Below are 24,012 nucleotides of genomic sequence, written 5' to 3'. Positions count from 1 at the left end.
TAACAACTCTGAGATTTTGTTTGTCATGTAATCCATTCCTCAGGCCAAGCAGACACAGAACTTCAGTGTGAGTGAAGATAATGAGCTGATATAATTTTCACACCCTCATCACTGAGATCTCTCCCATCAGGAATGGGTCACGGGGTTCACAGGTGGCAGCAACTGCTATTACAGGCCTCATCTCTACCAGCTCCTGGCACCTGCTCTCCTCCCATTAGAAAATCCTCCACTTGTCAAAAAGAAAGCCATTTGCTTTGAATTCCAATTCCACCCTCAAGAGACCGGGACCATCTTATTGGAGTCCTTGATGCTGTGTGACCTGCAGTGACTGCTGCCCCATCGTTGCTGGCTGAGGTGGTTTGGGTCAACCTGGCCATCTGGGCAGCTGTTCTCTTCTCTCCTTCCTCTCCTACTATTTCCAGACATACAGTATTTCCAGAGAGAAGGGGCCACTCTTTGGCAAAGAACCTGTCTAACTTGCTATCTATGGCAGGACTTTTGAAAGGTTCAAAGGAAGCAGCACAAATTGATACTATTCCACCAAGCCATCAGCTCCATCTCATCCATGCCCTGTCTCTTTTTTAGGGGTCCTCTACCCAACAGAATCACAGAGGATCAGCCTGAAAATGCAGAGACAGCAGCTGAGGCACAGCCAAGAGCTCTGGCTGTATTAATGACCTAAGAAGATGGAGTGGTCACCAGAAAGTCAGAGGAAGTGACACACAGGGGCCCAGCAATCTCAGCCAAGTCAACTCCACCAGCTTTTCTGGTCCCCACTGTGTGTACAGCACCCTGATAGGGACCAGAGCCATGAGAGTGAGTAGACCAGACTATGCCCTTGAGGAGCTCACCTCTGCTAAGGGAAACAGGCCTGGAAACACACAATGGTGGTAAAGAGGAAAGAAGACAATAGAACTGCATGAAGGGGATGGAAAGTGCCCAGGGGAGGAAATGGTTACATCTGTGTGAGGAGGTTGGTGAGGAAAGACTCTAAGAGAAGGCTCTGTCTGGCTGGGTATGAAAGGATGTGTAGGAGTCTTCTAGGGGGCACAGGCACACTCCAGGCATAGGTAAAGATCTGTAGGCATGGCTTGTTGGAATGAATTTCAAGTATTCTGGAATGAGGACAGCCATAGAGACAAGGGCAGGAGAGAGGAGATTTAATAGATTTTATGCCAATGGCTCCATTTGAGTTTCTGATAAGAACCCAGAACCCTTGGACTCCCCAGTAACACTGATTGAGTTGTTTATGATTCCACATAGAATATGAACTCAAAGGAGGTCAGTGAGTGGTGTGTGTGTGCCAAGGTGGAGAAGCCTCTTCCAACTGCAGGCGGAGCACGGGGGGCCCTGCTACTGGCTGCAGCTCCAGCCCTGCCTCCTTCTCCAGCATATAAACAATCCAACAACCTCACTGAATCACTGCTGTGCAGGGCAGGAAAGCTCCACGCACACAGCCCAGCAAACAGCAGCACGCTGCTGAAAAAAAGACTCAGAGGAGAGAGATAAGGAAGGAAAGTAGTGATGGATCTCATCCCAAACTTGGCCGTGGAAACCTGGCTTCTCCTGGCTGTCAGCCTGATACTCCTCTATCTGTGAGTAACTGTTCAGGCTCCTCTTCTCTGTTTCCTTGGACTTGGGGTGCTAATCAGGCCTCTATTTTCCTTATCTGTTTTGTAGATCAAAAATGATGTTCAGGCCGGGCGCGGTGGCTCACACCTGTGATCCCAGCACTTTGGGAGGCCGAGGCAGGTGGACTGCCTAAGGTCAGGAGTTCAAGACGAGCCTGGCTAACATGGTGAAACCCTGTCTCTACTAAAATTACAAAAGTTACCTGGGCATGGTGGTGCATACCTGTAGTCCCAGCTTCTTGGGAAGCTGAGGCAGGAGAATTGCTTGAACCTGGGAGGCAGAGGTTGCAGTGAACTGAGATCATGCCACTGCACTCCAGCCTGGGTAACAGAGTGAGATTCCATCTCAAAAAAAAAAAAAAAAAAAAAAAAGAGAGAGAGAGAGAAAAGAAAAAAAAAGATTTCAAGGAGAAGTAGCTTAAGTGTTGGATGCTACAAACATATAGAAGTTATGGTGGATGTTTTGCAGATCTATAAAGGAATAAATAAGCATCTCCCCCATTCATCTTTAGTGGAAAGAAGGGTTTAGGGACAGCATTGATTGAGGATAATCTAATAGACAATGGTTTGGACCCAGCTTACTAAACCAGAATTTGGATTTTACATTTTTCCCTTTAAGTTGCAGGAGAAGAGGATGAATCTTCTCACCGGTGAGATCCTGGCATCCTAGAGCAGGTCGTGAGAAGAGTCACTCCCTACTGTGTGTAGAGGAGGTTTCCCGCCTGTCACATTTTACTTCTAACTCAATTTCACAGTTATTAAGAGTAAGGAATCATGGTCATATGGAAATAGAAAATATAAACCTTGTTTTAATTCTTTCACAGAAAAGTTAGCAATTCAGTGAGTTGTGGTAACATAGTTTCCATCTACTGGCAATTTAACATGAATTGATATGGCTTAAATTCATCCTTTTTAAAGCCAGATTTTTTTGGAGATAGACTATTTCCAGCATGTTCCTTCTGGGTGATAAAAGAGGGCTATTAGTTCAGTATTTGTGACAATAAATGTGTATAAAATAACCTCAACTTTCCAGAATAATGTCAGGAATATGAGTCTAATGCACAAATGTACATCTCTAGGACAAGATTGCATATGTCTTCTTAAAAATACCTTCCCAATAGTTTATTTTAATACCCCCATTTCAAATACACCTGCTTAGCAGGTTATCCTAAACTCTCAGGGCTAGGAAGTAAGCGAGACTGTGAGCCAGTGATGACAGCAAAAGCATCCAGGTAGGATCAAGATGAAGTGAGAAAATATTCCTCACCCCTCAGGGTAGAACTCCAAATAGACATTCGTGGGTCCTGGCCCCCTAGTGGAGGTCACTTGAAGGAAAAACATGTTGGCATCTCATCTGCTTGAAGCCTGGACACAGGGGCACCATCAGTGTCACTCTGTGTGTGGTCTGCCATGTTGTGGGGCTGTCACTACAGATTCTGGCAGTCAGGCAGACAATACCTTAGCCTTAGATGATGCCAGTACAGGCCAGGATTCAGAAGATATAGTGTAGACCATGCCCTTCTTAGGCCAACACAATTACATGCAATAGATGACGGGCTTTTCTGTTAGCCTCTTCATTGGAACCGAAAGCAGCATTACTCTACCAAACAGAGGGGAGCTGGAAAGAAACTAAACAGTTCGCCCAGCACAGCCTCTGCCTTGACATGGAACCATGTGAGTCTAGACACTCACCTAGATCTGTCCTCGGGGGCCAATGCTGCTGACACATTAACTCAATAGTTTGTCTTGGCCTGAGAGATCATGTAACATGTAGAAAGTTTAGAAGCAGAGATTAGTGTCATTGATTTTCCATGGCTGTGACAACAAAGGAAGAAACAGGAGTGGGAAAACCCAAGGCCACCCTGGTTTTGGTAGATGGTGCACACACTTCCACTAACTATTCTGGGGCAAGGATCCAAATGCACTATTAGGCCTGGCTATGCTGTCTCTGCTGGGTTCTCAAAACACGAGCCTCCACGCCATTTCTCAGTTGTATTTTACCACATATTATAAGAGTCACTGGATTTGTTTAGAATGTTTGGAACCTATACTGCCTTAAGGGCAGCCCTTTAAAGAAGAGAAAACAAGGTCTTAATTGAACTGTCTGGAACATTTTATGGTTACTTATGTGGAATACTGCATCTTTTGCTATGAACAGGAAGGTACGTGGACATTAGAAGGTGCCTGTCTTTCAGCTGAAAGCACATATGAGGTATATGGATCCATTTATATACACCATACTTTTCAGCCACATTTTCCTAATTTGCCTCTCTGGGGACAACCTTGTGGGACTAGCAGATTCATGATTGAATTGATGGCTGGTGACCTCTTCCATCAGCTTTTCTTCTTCCTCCAGTCTTCCACCCCTCAGTAACATCACACTGAGAAGGTCTTCAGACATCCAGAACCCACAGTTGGGGGAGTCCATACACGACCCATCAAATATGAGTTGCAAGCAGGCCTGCCATATGGAGCAGCAGCCTTAATGGGTTTTCCTACAGAGATATTTGACGTGCAGAGGCAATAAACTGACTGCTTTGTGGTTGATCACCTTGAAAAAAATGAGCATATCTGGCTGTATTAGTCTTTTCTCCCACTGCTATAAAGAAATATCTGAGGCTGGATAATTTATAAAGAAAAAAGACTTCATTGTCTCATGGTTCTGCAGGCTCTACAGGAAGCATAGCGACTTCTGCCTCTAGGGGGGCCTCAGGAAATTTACAATCATGGCAGAAGGTGAAGGAGGAGCAGGCAGATCTTACATGGCTGGAGCAGAAGCAAGAGAGGGTGGGGAGGAGGTGCCACACACTTATAAACCACAAGATCTCATAAAAACTCATTGTCATGAGGACAGCACCCTAGTGGGAATGGCGTTAAATCATGCTAAACTGCCCCTATATCCAATCACCTCCTACCAGGCCCAACCTCCAGCATTGGGGATTACATTTCAACATGAGATTTGGGTAGGAGCACAGATTCAGACCATATCACTGGCACTGTGCTTATCAGGTGAATATCACTAGTTGGAAGGCTAGATTCCACAAGAGGAGGAATGTCCTGGTTCTTTAGTTGTGATTCTTCTGCACAGTGTCATTCAGGGAAATATGAGTCAATCATCCTCCCCAATAGCTCAATCCAACCAGATCATCTGACCACAGAGACTGAGGTGTAGCTGAAAGATGCCCACATTTCCATAAGGCCAATAGAAGCCATGAACACACTAGTCAATCTGTAGAAATAATAACTCTGTGACTCCTCCAAGACCCCTCTGTGAATGACGGTTTAAGAAGGGCCAGATCCTAAAACAGGGTCAGAGCTTAGAGGGAAGGGAAAGCATAAAAGCCTCTGAGTAAATTCTAAAGACAGGGTCACCACAGACTCTCAGTGACACTCTGTGATTGAGTGGATGCAGTGATGCAAAATCTCATCATCTGTAATGCCCAACCTTGTTTTTACTAACCCTGTTTTTAGACTCTCCCTTTTCCTTTAATCACCCAGCCTTGTTTCCACCTGAATTGACTCTCCCTTAGCTAAGAGAGCCAGATGGACTCCATCTTGGCTCTTTCACTGGCAGCCCCTTCCTCAAGGACTTAACTTGTGCAAGCTGACTCCCAGCACATCCAAGAATGCAATTAACTGATAAGATACTCTGGCAAGCTATATCCACAATTCACAGGAATTCATCCGATTGATAATGCCCAAAGCCCCGAGTCTATCACCTTGTAACAGTCTTAAAGCCCCTGCACCTGGAACTGTTTACTTTCCTGTAACCATTTATCCTTTTAACTTTTTGCCTACTTTATTTCTGTAAAAGTATTTTAACTAAACCCCCCTCCCCTTTCTAAACCAAAGTATAAAAGAAAATCTAGTCCCTTCTTCGGGGCCGAGAGAATTTTGAGCGTTAGCCTTCTCTCGGTCACCGGCTAATAAAGGACTCTTAATTCATCTCAAAGTGTGGCATTTTTCTAACTCGCTCGGGTACAACAATCACTGCAGAAGACAAAAGAAAAAATTCTCACCCTTTCTACTCGGATGAGAATCCCAAAATCAAGGAAGAGTTCACTTACTAAAAAGACATAAGGGAATGAAGTACCCTGGAGGAATTCCTGCCTGAACCTCTCAGAAGCACTCACATTTGAGAAGATTGATCAAGTATTAATTCCAGGATTAGGACCATGAAGACTCCAGCTGCTTTGAGCTAATCATTGTGCCTTTTTTGTGTCTCATGGTGGAGGCGGGAAAGGACCTGATGAACAAATATAATCATTGCCGTCAGAGTTACTGTTATTATTTCTTGCCTTAATGTTACCTCCTTCTCTTGGGCATTCCAGTTCCTCAGTCAGTGACTCACCAGCCCCTATATCAATAAAGTCACAATCCCTGTGACCTGATTTCTGTTTCACTTTGTAGATATGGAACCCATTCACATGGACTTTTTAAGAAGCTTGGAATTCCAGGGCCCACACCTCTGCCTTTTGTGGGAAATGTTTGGTCCTTCCGTAAGGTAAGTGTTTTTGAGCTTCCTCTTTTGCTTCTTATGATTGCAAAGAGCAGCTTATTCCATCAGTAAAAATGCTTCTCATCAGGAGGAAGGTCTGAGGTTTTATACTTTCAGAAACAGTGTGTAGGCATCACCCAGAGCATGGCAAAGTTTACCCTGGGGCTCTCTTGCTAACTCTCAGGAACCTCTGGTTTGTCGCAGTTGAACAGCCCAAATCTCAGGTAGATCAGCAATCTGATGTTCACAACTTGGTGTGCAGACTTTGTGAGCACCATAAAGAGCATTTCCTTTTTGCTCCAGCAGGTTCCCAGGAAGGTACAGTCATACTTAGTTAGTATTAAAAGTAGGAACAGGAGTCCTTGATTGTGGTTTGTTATCTGTGGACATGAGAGTAAAATTCCTCTCTGTAGCAAGAGCTCATGAGTAGCCTTTTTTCTACTCATGAGAAGAGTTTTTATTAAAGAGGCATTAGTGATGGAGGACTCTTGCATAGTGAGGAAACCTCTTTCAGCCCATATAACAGTGTGGTGGTGCAGGATATGGAAGGCACATTTGGAGTCAGTATAAATATTGATGCGTAGTCCCTTTGCAAGCGTGAAGGTCCAAGTTAAGGCAATGAATTTGGCTTGATGACAGGTAGTGGAGGGGGACAGAGCGGTAGCCTCAATGATAGATGTGGAGGATAATATAGCATAGCCTGCCTTTGCTGGTGAGTGGTGATTAGGTCTGGTGGAACTGCCATCAATAAACCAAGTGTGATCAGGGTGAAAAACAGGAAAGAAGGAAATACGGGGAAATGGAGTGAATGTCAGGTGGATCAGAGAGATACAGTCATGGGGGTCAGGTGTGGCATCAGGAATAATGTGGGAGGCCAGATTGAAGTCCGGGCCAGGAACAGTGGTAATTGTGGGAGACTCAACAAAGAGTGAGTATAGCTGAAGGAGCCAGAGAGTAGAAAGTATACGCATCAGGTGTGAGGAAGAAAATTGATTTTGGAAGTTATGAGAACTGTATGGAGTGAGTTGAGCATAGTTTGTGATTTTGAGGGCCTCTAAAAGTATTAGGGTGGTGGCAGCCACAGCACAGAGACATGATGGCCAGCCTAAAACATTAAGGTCAAGTTGTTTGGACAAAAAGGCTACAGGGCACAGTCCCAGTCCTTGTGTAAGAATTCTGACTGCACAGCCCTGCACTTTTGCTGTGTGTAATGAAAAGGGTTGGGATGAATCAGGTAGAGCTAGTGTGGGAGCAGTCTCTAGAGCTGTCTTCAAGGAATGGAAAGAGGAGTGGGGAAAGGATTTAAGATCTATGGGGTCAGCTAGGTTTCCCTTTGTGAGTTTATATAATGGTTTTGTTAGGATGGCAAACCAGGTATCCAAAGGCAAAAGTATCCAACCATGCCCAGGAAGGAAAGGAATTGCTGTTTTGTAGAGGGGTTGGGGTTTGAGAGATCAGCCGGACATGATCAGCAGGGAGAGCACATGTGTTTTCGTGAAGAATTATGCCGAGGTATGTAACGGATGGAGAAAAAATTTGAGCTTTGGAGGGGGATACCCAATATCCTTTGGAGAATAAATGTTGAAGGAGCAAGATGGTATTTTGTTGAGAAGACTCAAAGGAGGGACTACAGAGAAGAAAGTCATCAACATATTGAATAAGGTGGGAAGCAGAGGGGTGGAAAGAAAGTAAATCATGAGGAAGAGCTTGGCTGAAGTAACGAGGGCTGTCCCAGAAGCCTTGTGGCAGTACAGCCCAGGTAAGCTGTTGGGACTGATGGGTGACAGGGTCAGTCCAGGTAAAAGCAAAGAGAGGCTGGGATGAGGGGTACAGGAGAAAAGTGAAAAAAAGCATCTTTAAGGGAGGGAGTAGAGGTGTCCCATACCTGTGGGTTAAGGTGGAGGGATACAAGAGGAAGACACGAAGGAGGCTTTGGGTTGGGAAGGGTAGCAATGAGATATGACTGTAGTCCAGGAATAGTCAGAGAAGCAGATAATTTGGTTAAAATATCTTGGCCTAATAAGGGAACTGGGCAGATGGAGATAACTAAAAAGGAGTGCATAAAAGAATGTTGTCCAAGTTGGCACCAAAGTTGGGGAGTTTTAAGAGGTTTAGAAGCCTGGACCTCAATACCCACAACAGTTATGGGGGCAAGGCAAACAGGCCCTCGAAAAGAAGGTAATGTGGAGTGGGTATCCCATGTATCAATTAAACAGGGAATGGACTTACCCTCCACTGTAAGAGTTACCTGAAGCTTACCATCTGTGGTGGTCCGGGGACTTCCAAGGCGATTGGGCAGTGCCAGTCTCCAGCTGCTAAGCCGAGGAGATCTGGGAAGGAGTCGGCCAAAAAACGTTGGGTTTGAGCTCCAGGAGCTTTAGGAGCAGCGGCCATGTGAGTCAGACAGTCTGACCTCCAGTGGGGGCCCGCACAGACAGGGCATGGCTTAGGAGGAATCCCAGGCTGTGGGCATTCTGAGGCCCAGTGGCCAGGCTTTTGGCATTTGAAGCAAGGTCCATGAGGAGGTTTTGAAGGAGACCCTGGGAGCTGTGGATTGGATGTTCTGAAGGTTTTTGTATGCTGGAGATGTGGTTGTGGGTTGTCTTACAGCAGAGGCAAGTAGCTGTAACTCAGAGATGTATTGTCGCTTGGCTGCCTCTTCTCTATTATTGTACACCTTGAAGGTGAGGTTAATTAAGTCCTGCTGTGGGGTTTGAGGGCTGGAATCCAATTTTTGGAGTTTTTTTCTAATGTCAGGAGCAGATTGGGTGATAAAATGCATATTAAGGATTAGGTGACCTTCTGGGCCCTCTGGGTCTGGGGCTGTGAAGCGTCTAAGGGTAGCTGCTAAGTGGGCCATGAACTGGGCTAGATTTTCATCTTTACCTTTGGTAGTTTCCTTTAGCTTGTCATAATTAACAGCTTTGTATGCTGCTTTTTTGAGCCCCTCGACTAGGCAGGAGACAATGTAATCTTACCTAACTATAGCAGGGGAGTCCATCTGGTATTCCCAATGGGAATCCTCTCAGGGAACTGCCCTGATGCCTTCTTGAAGGTCTGGCTCATGACACTGGTGGGTGTCAGTGTGAGATTGGGCTAGGGTATAAACTCTTTCCCGCTCATCTGGGGAGAGGGGAGAAGTCACGATGACATTTCAGTCACTCCAGTTTAACTTGCAGGACCGAGTTAAATATTATAATTCCTGTATATGTTTAGTGGGGTCTGATAAGAAAGAGTCTAAACACTGACTGATCTGGGAGAAGTCTAACAGAGAAAAAGGCACATGTACCCTGACTATGCCTTCAGCTCCAGCCACCTCTCTAAGAGGAAATTGTTGGGCAGGTAGGGGAGGGCTAGTTGCAGAATGAAACTGTAAGCTGGACCAGGTGTGAGGATGGGAGGTAATAGAAGGATTATAGGGTGGGGAAGCAGAGGCTGAGGAAGAAGTGGGACCTGGCTCAGCCTGGAGAAGAGCAGCCTGGGGAGGAGGGGAGAGGTCAGATGGGTCCATAGAAAAGGAGGATTCACAGGACTCAGAGCTTGGGGTGGAGACTGAAGGAACAGACAGGAGAGAAAGAAGAAAGATTTGGGAGAGATCACATTGGGAGCAGAGACTAGGGAGGGACTGATGTGTAAAACAATGCCTGGATGTCAGGCACCTCAGACCATTTGCCCATTTTTCGACAAAAATCATCCCCGTCTTGTAAGATGGAGAAATCAATAGTGTTGTTTTCTGGCTATTTGGAAGCATTGTCGAGTTTGTATTGGGACCAAGTGGTATTGCAGAAGAAAATAAGGCATTTAGGTTTTAGGTCAGGTGTTAATTAAAGGGGTTTTAGGTTTTGAAGAACACAGGCTAAGGGAGAAGAAGGGGGAATGGAGGGTGGAAGGTTGCCCACAGTGAAGGAGGCAAGCCAAGAGGAAAGAGAGGGTAGAGACATAGAAAGAGGGGGCATGGTACTTGCCAGCCAGGGGAGGTGGTACTTGCCACCAAGATGAAGGATCAAGGCAGGCACCCCTGCAGTGATCAGACACCTCTGAAATGTGGGTGGAAAATGAGGCAGGCATCCCCACAGTGATTTAGACACCACGGGAAGACTGTCTTCCCGAGTCCGTGACTGGTGCTGGAGTTTTGAGTTGATGGATAAAACACATCTCCTCTGTCTCTACCAGAAAGGGAAAGAAACCGAAATTAAGGAAGGGAGAGATTGAAGGGTGGAGGGATAGCAAGAGAGGTTGGAGAAGAGAATAAGAAGAGGCCGCTTACCCAATTGAAAATTTGTGAGATGTTCCTTGGGCTGGTTGGTCTGAGGACCCGAGGTTATAGGTGGATCTCCTCATGGAGTGAGGGTGAGGACTGGGGACTGTTCTCCCAAAGGAGTCCCCCTGTCCCAGGTCTTCAGCACCAAACGACATGTGTGTCCATGTGAAGAGACCACCAAACAGTCTTTGTGTGAGCAATAAAGCTTTTTAATCACCTGGGTGCAGGCCAACTGAGTCTGAAAAAGGAGTCAGCAAAGGGAGATAGGGGTGGGGCAGTTTTATAGGACTGGGGTAAGCAGTGGAAAGTTACAGTTAAAGGAGGTTATCTATTGTCAGCAGAGGAGGGGGTCACAAGGTGCATTTGGGGAGATCATAAGACTCATTGTCCAGAAGAAGAATGTCACGAGGTCAATCGATCGATCAGTTGGGGCAGGGCAGGAAAAAGTCATAATGGAATGTAGTAAGGTTGGTCAATCAGTTAAGACAGGAGCTGGCTATTTTACTTCTTTTGTAGTTTTTTGGTTGCCTCAGGCCATCTGGATGTATACTTGCAGGCTTGGGCTCAGAGGTCCGACACCCACCACCTTTCCCATATCAACTTTTTAGTAGATGTACCCCCAAGATACACATTCCTCAGACCTTCTTTTCCATAGTTAAAATTTCAAAGAGCTTCTGCACAGCAAAAGAAACTACCATCAGAGTGAACAGGCAACCGACAGAATGAGAGAAAATTTCTGCAATCTACTCATCTGACAAAGGGCTAATATCCAGAATCTACAATGAACTCAAACAAATTTACAAGAAAAAAACAAACAACCCCATCAAAAAGTGGGCAAAGGATATGAACAGACACTGCTCAAAAGAAGACATTTAGGCCGCCAAAAAACACATGAAAAAATGCTCATCATCACTGGCCATCAGAGAAATGCAAATCAAAACCACAATGAGATACCATCTCACACCAGTTAGAATGGTGATCATTAAAAAGTCAGGAAACAACAGGTGCTGGAGAGGGTGTGGACAAATAGGAACACTTTTACACTGTTGGTGGGACTGTAAACTAGTTCAACCATTGTGGAAGTTGGTGTGGCGATTCCTCAGGGATCTAGAACTAGGAATACCATTTGACCCAGCCATCACATTACTGGGTATATACCCAAAGGATTATAAGTCATGCTGCTATAAAGACACATGCACACTTATGTTTATTGCGGCACTATTCACAATAGCAAAGACTTGGAACCAACCCAAATGTCCAACAACGATAGACTGGATTAAGAAAATGTGGCACATATACACCATGGAATTCTATGCAGCCATAAAAAATGAAGAGTTCATGTCCTTTGTAGGGACATGGATGAAGCTGGAAACCATCATTCTCAGCAAACTATCGCAAGGACAAAAAACCAAACACCGCATGTTCTCACTCATAGACGGGAATTGAACAATGAGAACACATGGACACAGGAAGGGGAACATCACACACCAGGGACTGTTGTGGGGTGGGGGGAGGGGGGAGGGATAGCATTAGGAGATATACCTAATGCTAAATGATGAGTTAATGAGTGCAGCACACCAACATGGCACATGTATATATATGTAACAAACCTGCACGTTTTGCACATGTACCCTAAAACTTAAAGTATAATAATAATAAAAGAGATAAATTTCATGATACATAAAGCATATCTCAATAAAGCTGTTAAAGAAAAAAATAAAAAAATAAAATAAAATAAAATTTCACCCCTGAAATGTAGAAACAGGAAGGTTTGTTTTTAAGTTTCAGTGCAAACTCTGAGCAGGTGTCATAATTTGCTGTGTTTGATGTATAGAGGTGACATTTTCTCAGAACTTCCATCTTAAGCTGGAAAACTGGAAAGTGAGTCCACTTTGTCATTCTGTCACGCACTCATTTTCTCACTCAACAAACATGCCTCACACTTATCTAAATCTGCTAGACTAAAAGAGGTCCCTGGCATCTGTAACTTTCCAATTCTGCTAGAATTCTAGAGCCAGCTCATGAAATAAATGAAAACGATGAAGAACAAAGAGATAAAAGAGTGCACGTTCCTTTCTGATGCTCACTCACTTTCCCTCATCCTCAGTTTCTCCACATGCCCCTGGAGGTGATCATTCAGGGATTTATGAGATTTTAGAGACAACACATGGAAAAGCAAAAAGACATCAGAAAGACAAGGAGTTACTTAGTATTTATACACAAGGGTAAGTCATCCAGTATCCACAACACTTGGAGAAAATTCAAGAGTAATTTTAAATTTCCCATTTCAAATACCTCCTCTGTTTTCTCTCCTTTCCCTCATGATGTATCTAAATAAGCTTCCTCTAACTGCCAGCAAGTCTAATTTCATTGGTTTTGAATGTTTTCAGCCCCAATTAGAGGCAGGGTTAAGTACATTTAAAATAATAATGTAATATTATTTTGTTTCTCCTCCCAGGGCTTTTGGACGTTTGACATGGAATGTTATAAAAAGTACAGAAAAGTCTGGGGGTGAGTATTCTGGAAGCTTCCATTGGATAGACTTGTTTCTATGATGACTTTATGCCGCTGCACAGAGGACAGTCTCAGCCCAGGGTGTCTTGGGATGAAGATCTGGCCAACCTAACTGCAGAGAGGTTTTCTGAAGGAAGAGGATATATATTTGGGAGTAGAGTATTAGAATGGGAATCTGTGTGCCATTATAAGCTATGTGCAAATTCAGGGAGGTAAAGGAAGACAAAGATGTTCCAAAGAAAATATGAGGAGGACTTCATATGGGTTTTGAAATAGTTCTCCTTCACTACAAAGATCAGTAACAAGGGTGATGCCACACCAAGGTTGGACAGGCAGTTGCTGCGCCAGTGTCCTTGCAGAAATATTTTTGTGTAAGGTTGGGTTGGGCTTTCTGCAAGCTTGTGGTTTCGCCAAGTCTTTTGTGATCATTTTGTTATCAGGCACACAAGCATGAGAATCCACTCTTCATAGCTTTCTTTATTTGTCAGGGTTTTTAATAGCACACATAGGCACACAGACACACTGACACACACAAACAGACGTGCTATAATTTTGGTTCTCACAACGTTCACACTCGCTATTGTAAAACTTTTTGAGACTTGTCCTACCAAGGATCCCACATGTCACCAAGTGTTGAGGTCTTCAGTCTAAACTAGGCTGGGACCATTGTGGTTACCACTTTTCTCCAGGCTTTTGTGGCCCAGGGACTCATCATGTTCTGTCCAGTGTCTGCCTATTCCCCTCTTCTTTTTTTCTTCCCTTGGTGCCCTTTTATCACATGCATTGTCTCAGACTTTTCTAATATGTGCTCATAAATGCATGGCATCATCTCCTTCCCACATCGATTCACTTTCAATTAAAAGTCAAAACTCTTTCATTTAAACTTTGAATTTAACATGCTTTTGAAAGAAGGGTTGAGAGATACAGAGAAACAGATTGGGAAACCATGCTCTGCTGTTTGTTTGTTTAACTTTCTGTGTAAGTGTGGAATTTTTCATTCTGTTTTATTATTAACTTTAAGCCAAGATTTTTAAATTGTTCAATTCCCACCTATAGAAGTATAATAAAAAAATATATAAAGACTTTTTAATAGAAGGATATATGAGTATATCTTTGTCTATACATTTCTGCTGAATTTGAAGAAATGCTGAATATTCTTAAACCATTGTGTTTCCTGGTGGGCTGATGGACTGTGATTTTATAAGGTGGCCTTAGCCAACTGCAGCAGCTGTTCCCTGTCAGAGGGGCTAGAGGTTTGGCGACAGTGGTGGAAGAGGTGCAGTGGTGTGTTCATTCACTAGAAGCATCAGGGAGGTTTTGCCTCTTTTTAGTTCATCTTGTCTCATCAAGTCCTCAGAAACCACAGTGCTGCCTGAGGGTGCTGTGGAGCTGGCATGACCCATACAGGCAACACAACTGAGTAGAAAGAACACACAGCTCTGGATGTCCATGGGTCCCACAACAACTGCCCTTGACACATTTAGTCCTTGTGAGCATTTGATGATTTACTTGCCTTCAATTTTTCATGGACCTAATATTATTTTTAAAAGTGAAATATTTTAAACATATGAAACATTGTGGAGAATGGCATGGGAAATACCCACGTATGCACCACCCAGCTTAACAAATGCTCTCCTGTCATTTCTAACCATGATCTCTTTGAAGAGCTCTTTTGTCTTTCAATGTCTCTTCCCTGTTTGGCCCACATTACCCTTCATCGTATGAAGACTTGGGTGGCTCCTGTGTCAGACTCTTGCTGCGTCTTATACCTAATGAACTAGAACCTAAGATTACTGTGTATTGTACATCTAGGGGATTATGTAATGTCAGGATCAAAGTCTGGCTTCCTGGGTTTGGCTCCAGCTGTAGTATAAGGCTGTTGATGTTTAATCAACTCTGTTTTTCCACACAGTTTTTATGATGGTCTACAGCCTGTGCTGGCTATCACAGACCCCGACATGATCAAAACAGTGCTAGTGAAAGAATGTTATTCTGTCTTCACAAACCGGAGGGTAAGCATCCATCTTTTGAAATTAAAATACTCATTGATTGATTAAATTTTTATTTTGCAATTCTTATATGTTCATAGACAGTTGCCTAAAAACTGTGCAGGAAGCTTCCATGTACACTTCATCCTGTCCCCCCCAGATGGTAACATCTTGCAATCTTGCATAACTACAAATACAGTATACTCATGTTACTATAGTACAAGAAATTGACATTGATACAGGTCACAGAGCTTATACAGATTTCACCAGTTTTATGTGCCCTCATTTGTGTGTGTAGGTTTTTTTGTTTTTTGTTTTTGTTTGTTTATTTTTTGAGATGGAGTCTCACTCTGTCACCCAGACTGGAGTGCAGTGGTGCAGTCTTGGCTCACTGCAAAATCCGCCTCCAGGTTCAAGTGATTCTTCTGCCTCTGCCTCCCGAGTAGCTGGGACTACAGGTGTGCACCAGCATGCCCTGCTAATTTTTGTATTTTTAGTAGAGATGAGGTTTCACCATATTGGCCAGGCTGGTCTTGAGTGTGTGGGTAGTTCTACGCAAATTTATCACATTTGTAGATTTGTGCAATGACCAGCATGATCAAGACGCAGACCTATTCCATCTCCATATGGCTCCCTGCTGCTATCCTACAGTCACAAGTCTTTTTCTCTGAGAGGGTCTTTATCAGAGCTTTTTTTTATCAAACATTTTTTATTTTGAGGAGGCTAATGTATTAATTTTTATTTATGAATTGGACTTTCGGTGTCAAGTCTGAAAGTTCTTTGCCTAGCCCTCCTTCCTATGTTGCCAATTTTTCTAAAAGTCATAAAGTTTAACACTCTACTAAATGTAACTCTATTATCTATTTTGTGTTATTTTTTGTATAAGGTATGAGATTTAGATCAACGTTCATTTTTTGTGGCTTATGGCTGTCCAATTTTTCCAAAGCCATTTTTGGAAAGGTGGGCATATTGTTAAAAATCAATTGGGCATATTTCTTTGCATCTCTCATTTGCTATTCTGTCCCATTAATCACTGTGTTTATTCCACCACCGATAACAAACTGCTGACTCTAATAGCTGTACAGTAACTCTTAACATCATGTAGAGTGATTCTTCCCACTTTTATGGATGTATTTTTTCAGATTTGTTTTAGCTCTTCCTGGTCCTCTGCTTTTCCATAAAAATTCAGAATGAGTTTCTCAGTGTCTATAAATAAACATGCTGTTATTTTGACAAGAATTGAATTAAATGTATAGATCAATTTAGGGAAAGTCTTTATCTTCACTGTGTTTGGTCTTTCAATTCATGAACCTAGTATGCCTCTCCATTTCCTTAGATTTTCTCTGATTGCTTTTAGCAATTTGTAGTTTTCAGCATAGAGATCCTGTACATGTTTTGTTGGATTTACAGCTAAAGTATTTCATTTTTGTTGGAGTGACTGTAAATGATATTATGTTTTTCTTGTATTTTCAGATATTGATTGTTGGTACATAGAAACATGCTTGGTTTTTGTTTGTTGATCTTGTATCATAGAACCTTGCAGAACTGACTTAGTATTTCAAGCATTCTTTTTGTATATTCCTTGAGATTTTATACATTGACAATTACGTCACTTGAAAATAGAGACAATTCTTTTATTTCCTTTCGAATCTGTATGCCTTTTTAATTCTTTTTCCTTGTCTATTGCACTAGGACTTCCAATATAATGTCGAGTAAATGTGGTGAATTTTTGAATTGTTCCTAATACTAGGAGGGAGGCATTCAGTCTTTCATCAATAAGCATGATTTAGATGAAGTGGTGTTTTTTTGTAGATTCTCTTTATCAAATTGAGGAACTTTCTCTCCCTAGTTTGCTGAATTTTTAACATAAGAGTGCTGTAAGTACTCATTATAAAACAAAATATTGTTATGGAAGACGAAAGAAAGGTGCAAGCATGCTGGTTTGATAGCCAAGTTGGCAAAAATAATTATTTCTTTCTTTTTCTTTCTATCCATGGAATAAAAAATTAAGAGAAAAGAAAGTTCATAGAATTGTATTATTTCTTTAAAATACGTTCCTAGTTTTAAAAGTATTACCTATCATTTTTTTAAAACCACCATATCGAGGCACCTCTTTTTCACGTTGCCCGTGCTGTAGGAGAACATAAAGACAGCTCGTTTTAGGCAACATACAGTCCACCAAAGTCACCTGCTTCTCTGTCTCCACTCCCTCTCTACACTGCAGAAGTACTAGGTCTTGATTGTGTCTACTCTACTGGAAGAACACGTTGCCTACCATGTGGATAATCTGAATGTAAAAGGAGACTGGGATATACAGGCTGGAGACCACATCAGGTGGCTGGGTCTCCTGAACACTGCCCCCACACACAAATACATCCCAGGACACTGGGTATCTGGGATAAATCTCTATTGAGCATCTAGCATAGGGCCCGTCACCTAGTAGACAGTCACTAAATAATTGTTGAAAACGTGATTCCTGTTTAACACATTTTCTACAACCATGGAGATCTCCACAACTGACGCAGGACAAAATGTTTCTGCTTTGAACTCTAGCCTTTGGGTCCAGTGGGATTTATGAAAAGTGCCATATCTAGAGCTGAGGATGAAGAATGGAAGAGAATACGATCATTGCTGTCTCCAACCTTCACCAGTGGAAAACTCAAGGAGGTATGAAAATAACATGAGTTTTAATTAGAAACTTAAAGAATGAATCTGGTGGGGACATGTAGAAAGTAAGATCACAGTCCCTTTCCAAGGGGTAGTCCGCTGAATTTGAGCTTCCTAAAAATGGTCTTATATCTTTATGTACATAAAAGACATCACAAAATTCTTTATAAAATGTCACTTATTGTTCCATGCCAGGTAAAGTCATGTCCTTCTGGGACTTGTGTCTGCACACTTAACAATGGGTGGTGTTGTGTTTTGTGCTTAGATGGTCCCTATCATTGCCCAGTATGGAGATGTGTTGGTGAGAAATCTGAGGCGGGAAGCAGACACAGGCATGCCCGTCACCTTGAAAGAGTAAGTAGAAGCGCAGCCATGGGGTTCTGAGCTGTCATGAACCCCTCCAGCTGCCTGCCATGAAGCTGATATTCCTGCTGTTGGGTTATTCCAGTGACCAGACAAAAGGATGGCTGTGGTATTGCAACTTCAATGGGTCTCCCAAGATGGGGCAGTTCCCAAGAGGAGGTGGGGCAGCTGGAGGAAAAAGGTCTTCTCCCATATGCACATGGGCAAGGATTTACTTATCCATTAAATTGTCAGCATGAATGTTCTGGAAGACTAAATGTATACTTTAGGGGGGAAAATGTGTGATTGTACCAAAGTTTTAAGCATGGCGTGTATGGGATGGTAAAAGGGGAAGGCACTTGGTATCTGTTGGTTGGCAGTGAGTAGAGTGGGAAAGTTATAATGGAGAACTTTGAATAACTTTGACCCTTTCATGGTTTTTCTAAGGATATCAGTAGAATACTAAATATTAAACATTCCCACCACTGCTTTTTCCTCCAGTCTTAAAGAGACAGGGTGCTATAAATGCTATAGGTAAGGTAAACCTATTATTTGCTGTCTACACTGGTATGTGCTTCAATCATGCAGGAACAACAGGTGTAATCTGAGCCTGTCCTGGGCAGACCAGGGATACATGGTCACTCATCTATAGGAATTTCCAAATCAATTTTTAGTGACTTTTTTTTTAACCAGGATATTGTCGGTCATTATATTTTACTAAAATGATTCTGCCGTCAGGGCAATCTCAGCTCACAAGAGCTGGGGATAGTGAAATTTTCCAAAGCTTGAGCAGGGAGTGTAGAGAATAAGGACGATATTTCTAGGAGCTCAGAACAGGGTGTTGCTGTTCTGCGAAGTGCTGAAGAGGAATCAGCTCTGGGCATAGAGTCTGCAGTCAGGCAGTGTCACCTGTCTTGAGCCCCTTAGGAAGAGTGAATTTTTCTACTCTTGTTCTGCTGAAGCAGAGGGCTTACACATCTTGTATCATCCACACTCAACACATGCTACTGTAGTTGTATGATAGTGGGTCTCTGTCTTCCTATGTCAGGCTCCTTGATCCCAGAGGTAAGTCTAACTCAGTTGAGTGGCTCCATTACCCCCAGCATAGGGCCAGCTGCGTCACTGGCACCTGATAACCACCTTCAGAGGGAATGCGATGGGAGATGATCCAGTAGATAGTTCTCAAAGTCTGTGGCTCTTTGTCTGTCTTGACTGGACATGTGGGTTTCCTGTTGCACATATAGTGGAAGGATGGTAAAGAGGTGCTGATTTTAATTTTCCACATCTTTCTCCACTTAGTGTCTTTGGGGCCTACAGCATGGATGTGATCACTAGCACATCATTTGGAGTGAACATCGACTCTCTCAACAATCCACAAGACCCCTTTGTGGAAAACACCAAGAAGCTTTTAAGATTTAATTCATTAGATCCATTCATTCTCTCAATAAGTATGTGGACTACTATTTCCTTTTCTCTCTCTCTCTCTTAAAAATAACTGCTTTATTGAGATGTAAATCACCATGTAATTTATCCATTTAAAATGTACAGTTTAATGGTTTGTAGTACATTTGAAGATATGTGTGACCATCACCATTTTAAACTTTGAAACTATTTTTGTCCATCTAGAGACCTCATACATTTTTAGCTATCAACCCCCTGCCACAAACCCTGTCATCATATGCAACCACTAATCCACTTTCTGCCTCTATGGATTTGCTTATTCTGGATGCTTCATAGAAATGATATTAATTTGTCAGGGTTTTTTTTTTTTATTCTCTAGTTCATGAATTTATACTTTAGTCTGTATTATTTTCTTTCTTCTGCTGGCTTCAGGCTTAGTTTGCCCTTCTCCATTTACTGTGTTGTGGCATGAATGTAGATTATTGATTTGTGATTTTTTGTTCTTCTAAATTTACACATTAAACTATGAATTTCCCTCTAAGCACTTCTTTGCTAAAAACCATGAGATTCTGGCCTATCACATCTTAATTTTTGTTCAGCTCAAAACACTTTCTATTTGCCCTTTTAACTTCTATTTTGACTCATTGGTTACTTAAAAGTTTATTATTTAACTTCCACATATGTGTGAGTTTCCCAATTTTCTTTACCTTATTGATTTTAGCTTTATTCCATGATGGGTGACAGAGATACACTGTGTTATTTCTATCTTGACTACCTGCTGTTTCTTGAATGGCACGATTAATTTAAGCAGCAGATTATGATTTGGGTTATTGTAACAGACTCATCCAATAGATAAAGGCAAAGAGATTAGGGCATTGAGTTTTGTTTTTTTCATTATTCGAAAGATGCAGAAGGGACTGCTGATCTCACTGCTGTAGTGGTGGTCCCTATGCACAGACCTGCCCTTGCTCAGCCACTGGCCTGAAAGAGGGGCAAAAGTCATAGAAGGAATGGCTTCCAGTTGAGAACCTTGATATATTTTACTCTTCTGATTGGTAGAGAAAATTAGAATTGCTCCAGGTAAATTTTGCACATTCACGATGGTTTCATTTTCTGTTGTTTTTTTTTCCTACAGAAATCTTTCCATTCCTTACCCCAATTCTTGAAGCATTAAATATCACTGTGTTTCCAAGAAAAGTTACAAGTTTTCTAACAAAATCTGTAAAACGGATAAAAGAAGGTCGCCTCAAAGAGACACAAAAGGTAAAATGTGGAGGTAGTTATAGGAGGATGTTTAGTTTTTCATAATTTTTTAGGTAATATACATATGATTGGTGCACTTCCCTGTATGTTTTTAGAGAAAGATTTTAACACAAAGAGTACTTATGTTTAGAGCAAGATAATTCATTTGGTAGGAATGCAGAAAGTGGAGTTTGAGGAAGAAGATATGAGAATGAGTCAGAGAGAGCACTTAAAATTTGATATCAGGCACAAAAATTAGTATGCCATGGCATAAATATTATTCAGATAAAATTTTATCACATCACTTCCCTTCAATAAATTGTCAAATGATAAACATTACTGTTTGAAAATATATTTTACTGGTATTATGCTTTCTCTAGATCATAGATTGGTAAAGAGTCATTTCAAGTACAAGCCTGTTATTTTACACATTCTCCAACGAAAGACCCTATCAGGCCACCTGCTGAAACGTAGTATGTGTTACATTTGAGCCCTCTCACAGCCTCAAGTGAACAGGGGTCTTTCATGGGAATTGAGGCTGCAAGGCTGGCTAACTCACCTTGCTTTTATGAGCCCTAGATTGCAGCCAAAGGATGTCTGCAGGTCAGGGAGGCAAGAAGGGGTAACCCAGATGTCACTGAAGATAGTATAGATTTTGGGAATGTTGGAGTATTTGAAGATGCTCCCACCAAAGCTGCTGATAAGTTCTGGAAATGTCAGGAGAATAATCTTTGTGCACATTGGTGAAGAAGAAGACAGAAGAATAAAAGGTCCAGGACTTCTTCACGGGTATGCAGTTAGGACCAGGGATAAGACCAAAAAGATTTGTTTCAGGAAAACATCCTGCTTTCCAAGGATTTAGATGGATTTTTTTTTTCCACTGGGGACTCAGGGAACACCCGTCAGATTTCTGGTCTTCAAGGGGTCATATTCTCAGAAGGGAGGTTGAGGACTGCACTTCTGATTAACTTCTGACTTCATGAGTCACTTTCTGTCAATAAAATTTCTCTTTTTGCTTCTAGCACCGAGTGGATTTCCTTCAGCTGATGATTGACTCTCAGAATTCGAAAGACATGGAGTCCCACAAAGGTAACCAAAGTGTGCTTCTGGGGGCTACTTGTGGGGCACTCAGAGGGAGGGCCTTGTTCTGAAAGTGTGCAAGAAGTATTCCAGGAAGATGAGAATTTCTGCCACATAGCAGAACGACACAGGTTTGAATGTTATAAATGGTAGCTGGAGGCACTTTCTGGAGGCATGCAGGCATAGATGGCCATATTCTAAGCTTAAAGGGCAACGCTAAGGAAACCTGGCAGGCCAGAAAGAGTCAGCGGTCTGTGGATCACCTATATAAAACCAAATGCCAGTTCTCACCCTCCTCCAGATCCACAGAATTAAAGTTTCTGCCTGGAAATGTATTAGGTTTCTGCAAAAGTAATTGCGATTTTTGTGATTACTTTTAATGGCAAAAAGCGCAATTACTTTTGCAGCAACCTAATGCATCTAACACCTAATCAGGAGGCATGCTGTCCAAATAAGGGTGATTTTAACTGGCAATTTTTGGTGAAAGTGTGTTCACCAGGTTAATCGACTACAAAGTTATTTTTTCCTTTGGAATGGATAAGTAACTTGGGAAAACCTCCGAGACTGTGTAAATATCCTCTTTGTCTTCAATCTTTCACCTACTAGTTTTACAACCCATGTATGATTTTCACTGAAGTCACTGTTACTATGACAGTGGCAAAATGATGGCCATGTTCAATTTCAAGCCACCAAGATTTGGCAATCATGTCACAAAATTCCTGAATATTTAATCATTGGTTCTAGAGAGCAGGAGTAGGCTGACTTCAGCATACCGCTTTAAATATGTCCATGTCCATGTCTACATCTACTTCTATCTGTCTATCTATCTATCTATCTATCTATCTATCATCTATTTATCTACTTATTGATTATCTATCTATCATCCATCTATCTATTCATCTACTATCCCAATACAACTTGCTGTGATAAAGGAAATAGCCTATTGTTTTAGTGTTTCATCTAGAAATCACTACACACATATAGCTATTGAGCACTGCACATGTGGCTAGTGCCACTAATGAAAAATTTTAAATTGTATTTAAGTTTAATTGAATAAAATTTGATTTTAAATAGCCACATGTCAATAGTGGCTACCATATTGGACAGCAGAGCTCTAAACTTTGAGATAATAGTTCAATTTTGCATCAGTATCATCAGGTTCATGGTAACTGAATGCAATTATTAGATAGTTGAATTTACCCACAACTGCATCACAGAAATCTTCACTGGCAAATCACAGTTCTGTCGACATTTCTCACACACCTTTCATATTGGTTTTGGTTGTGAATTACATGGTTGGAACAGGCATCATATTTATTTCTGTGTTCCAGGTCTCTAAATGTCCTAATCCAGTCCTGATCAAACAGACCAGTGATGGACCATCCTGAGCTTCTCTCAGGAGAAAAATCAAGAAGGGGGCAAACTTATAATCACAGGAGCTTATACTATTTTAATGCCATTCATCAGACTACAGTCAATCACCACTCATCTAGCTTTTTGTCCATCTTCAGTTGCTCTACATCCTGAGATAGTCAATTTTGAGACCTGTAGCCTACACCTATCACCTGATGCATTTCAAAGATATAATCCATACTTCTCAAGCTGGGCTAGGCACACAAATCACCGCATCTTGTGAAATTCAGATTTTGAATCAGTAGTTCAATGGTGGGGTTTGAGATTTTGCATTTCTGTTTTTGTTGTTGTTGTTTGGTTTTGAGATGGAGTTTTTGCTCTTGTTGTCCAGGCTGGAGTGCAATGGCACGATCTTGGCTCACCATAACCTCAGCCTCCCTGATTCAAGCAATTCTTCCACCTCAGCCTCCCGAGTAGCTGTAATTACAGGCATGCGCCACCATGCCTGGGTAATTTTGTATTTTTAGTAGAGACAGGGTTTCTCCATGTTGGTCAGGCTGGTCTTGAACTCCTGACCTCAGGTGATCCACCCGCCATGGCCTTCCAAAGTGCTGGGATTACAGGTGTGTACCACCGTGCACAGACTTTGCATTTCTAATAAGCTTCCAGATGCTTCTGACCCATGGACCACACTTTGAGTAGCAAAAGGTGGTCTGTATTCCAACAGTGGTCTCTTAAGTTCCCTCAAACATATCTACAGGAAAGGTCCTTTAGTTTCCATACATTTAACCATTAATGTTGCAAATTCTCTCAAAGTTTGTCAAGGTATATTTTAGCTATAATAAATTACATTTTTCTTGGGAGAGAAGACTACCCCATATTAATTTACAATAAAGTACTTTTAGGATCATTAAACGAGCACACCCATAACACTGAGTATGTTATGCAGAAATGCTTTCTCTGGAAATTACCTAGCTGTGCAGATGGCAGGGATGGCACAAGGAGGAGTGGATGGCCCACATTCTTGAAGACCTT

At 42.1% G+C, this 24,012-nt stretch overlaps 1 protein-coding gene across 2 annotated transcripts in view; it reads left to right on the top strand.

Moving 5' to 3' along the window:
- The first annotated feature begins 1,416 nt into the window (after window positions 1–1,416).
- Window positions 1,417–24,012, top strand: part of CYP3A7 (cytochrome P450, family 3, subfamily A, polypeptide 67) — a 28,856-nt gene continuing 6,260 nt past the window's right edge. The window contains 9 exon segments of one of the 2 annotated variants that reach the window (NM_001093774.1): window positions 1,417–1,595; window positions 6,042–6,135; window positions 12,849–12,901; window positions 14,817–14,916; window positions 17,446–17,559; window positions 17,825–17,913; window positions 19,201–19,349; window positions 20,438–20,565; window positions 21,567–21,633. In NM_001093774.1, the coding sequence (NP_001087243.1) occupies window positions 1,525–1,595; window positions 6,042–6,135; window positions 12,849–12,901; window positions 14,817–14,916; window positions 17,446–17,559; window positions 17,825–17,913; window positions 19,201–19,349; window positions 20,438–20,565; window positions 21,567–21,633 (865 nt within the window). In that variant the 5' untranslated portion in view covers window positions 1,417–1,524. 2 annotated transcript variants of the gene reach the window in all.

The sequence above is a fragment of the Pan troglodytes genome, chromosome 6 (assembly GCF_028858775.2).
Source record: "Pan troglodytes isolate AG18354 chromosome 6, NHGRI_mPanTro3-v2.0_pri, whole genome shotgun sequence".
Classification (NCBI taxonomy): domain Eukaryota; kingdom Metazoa; phylum Chordata; class Mammalia; order Primates; family Hominidae; genus Pan; species Pan troglodytes.
The sequence above is the reverse complement of the archived record's forward strand: the minus strand, read 5'-3'. Positions and strand labels throughout refer to the sequence as shown.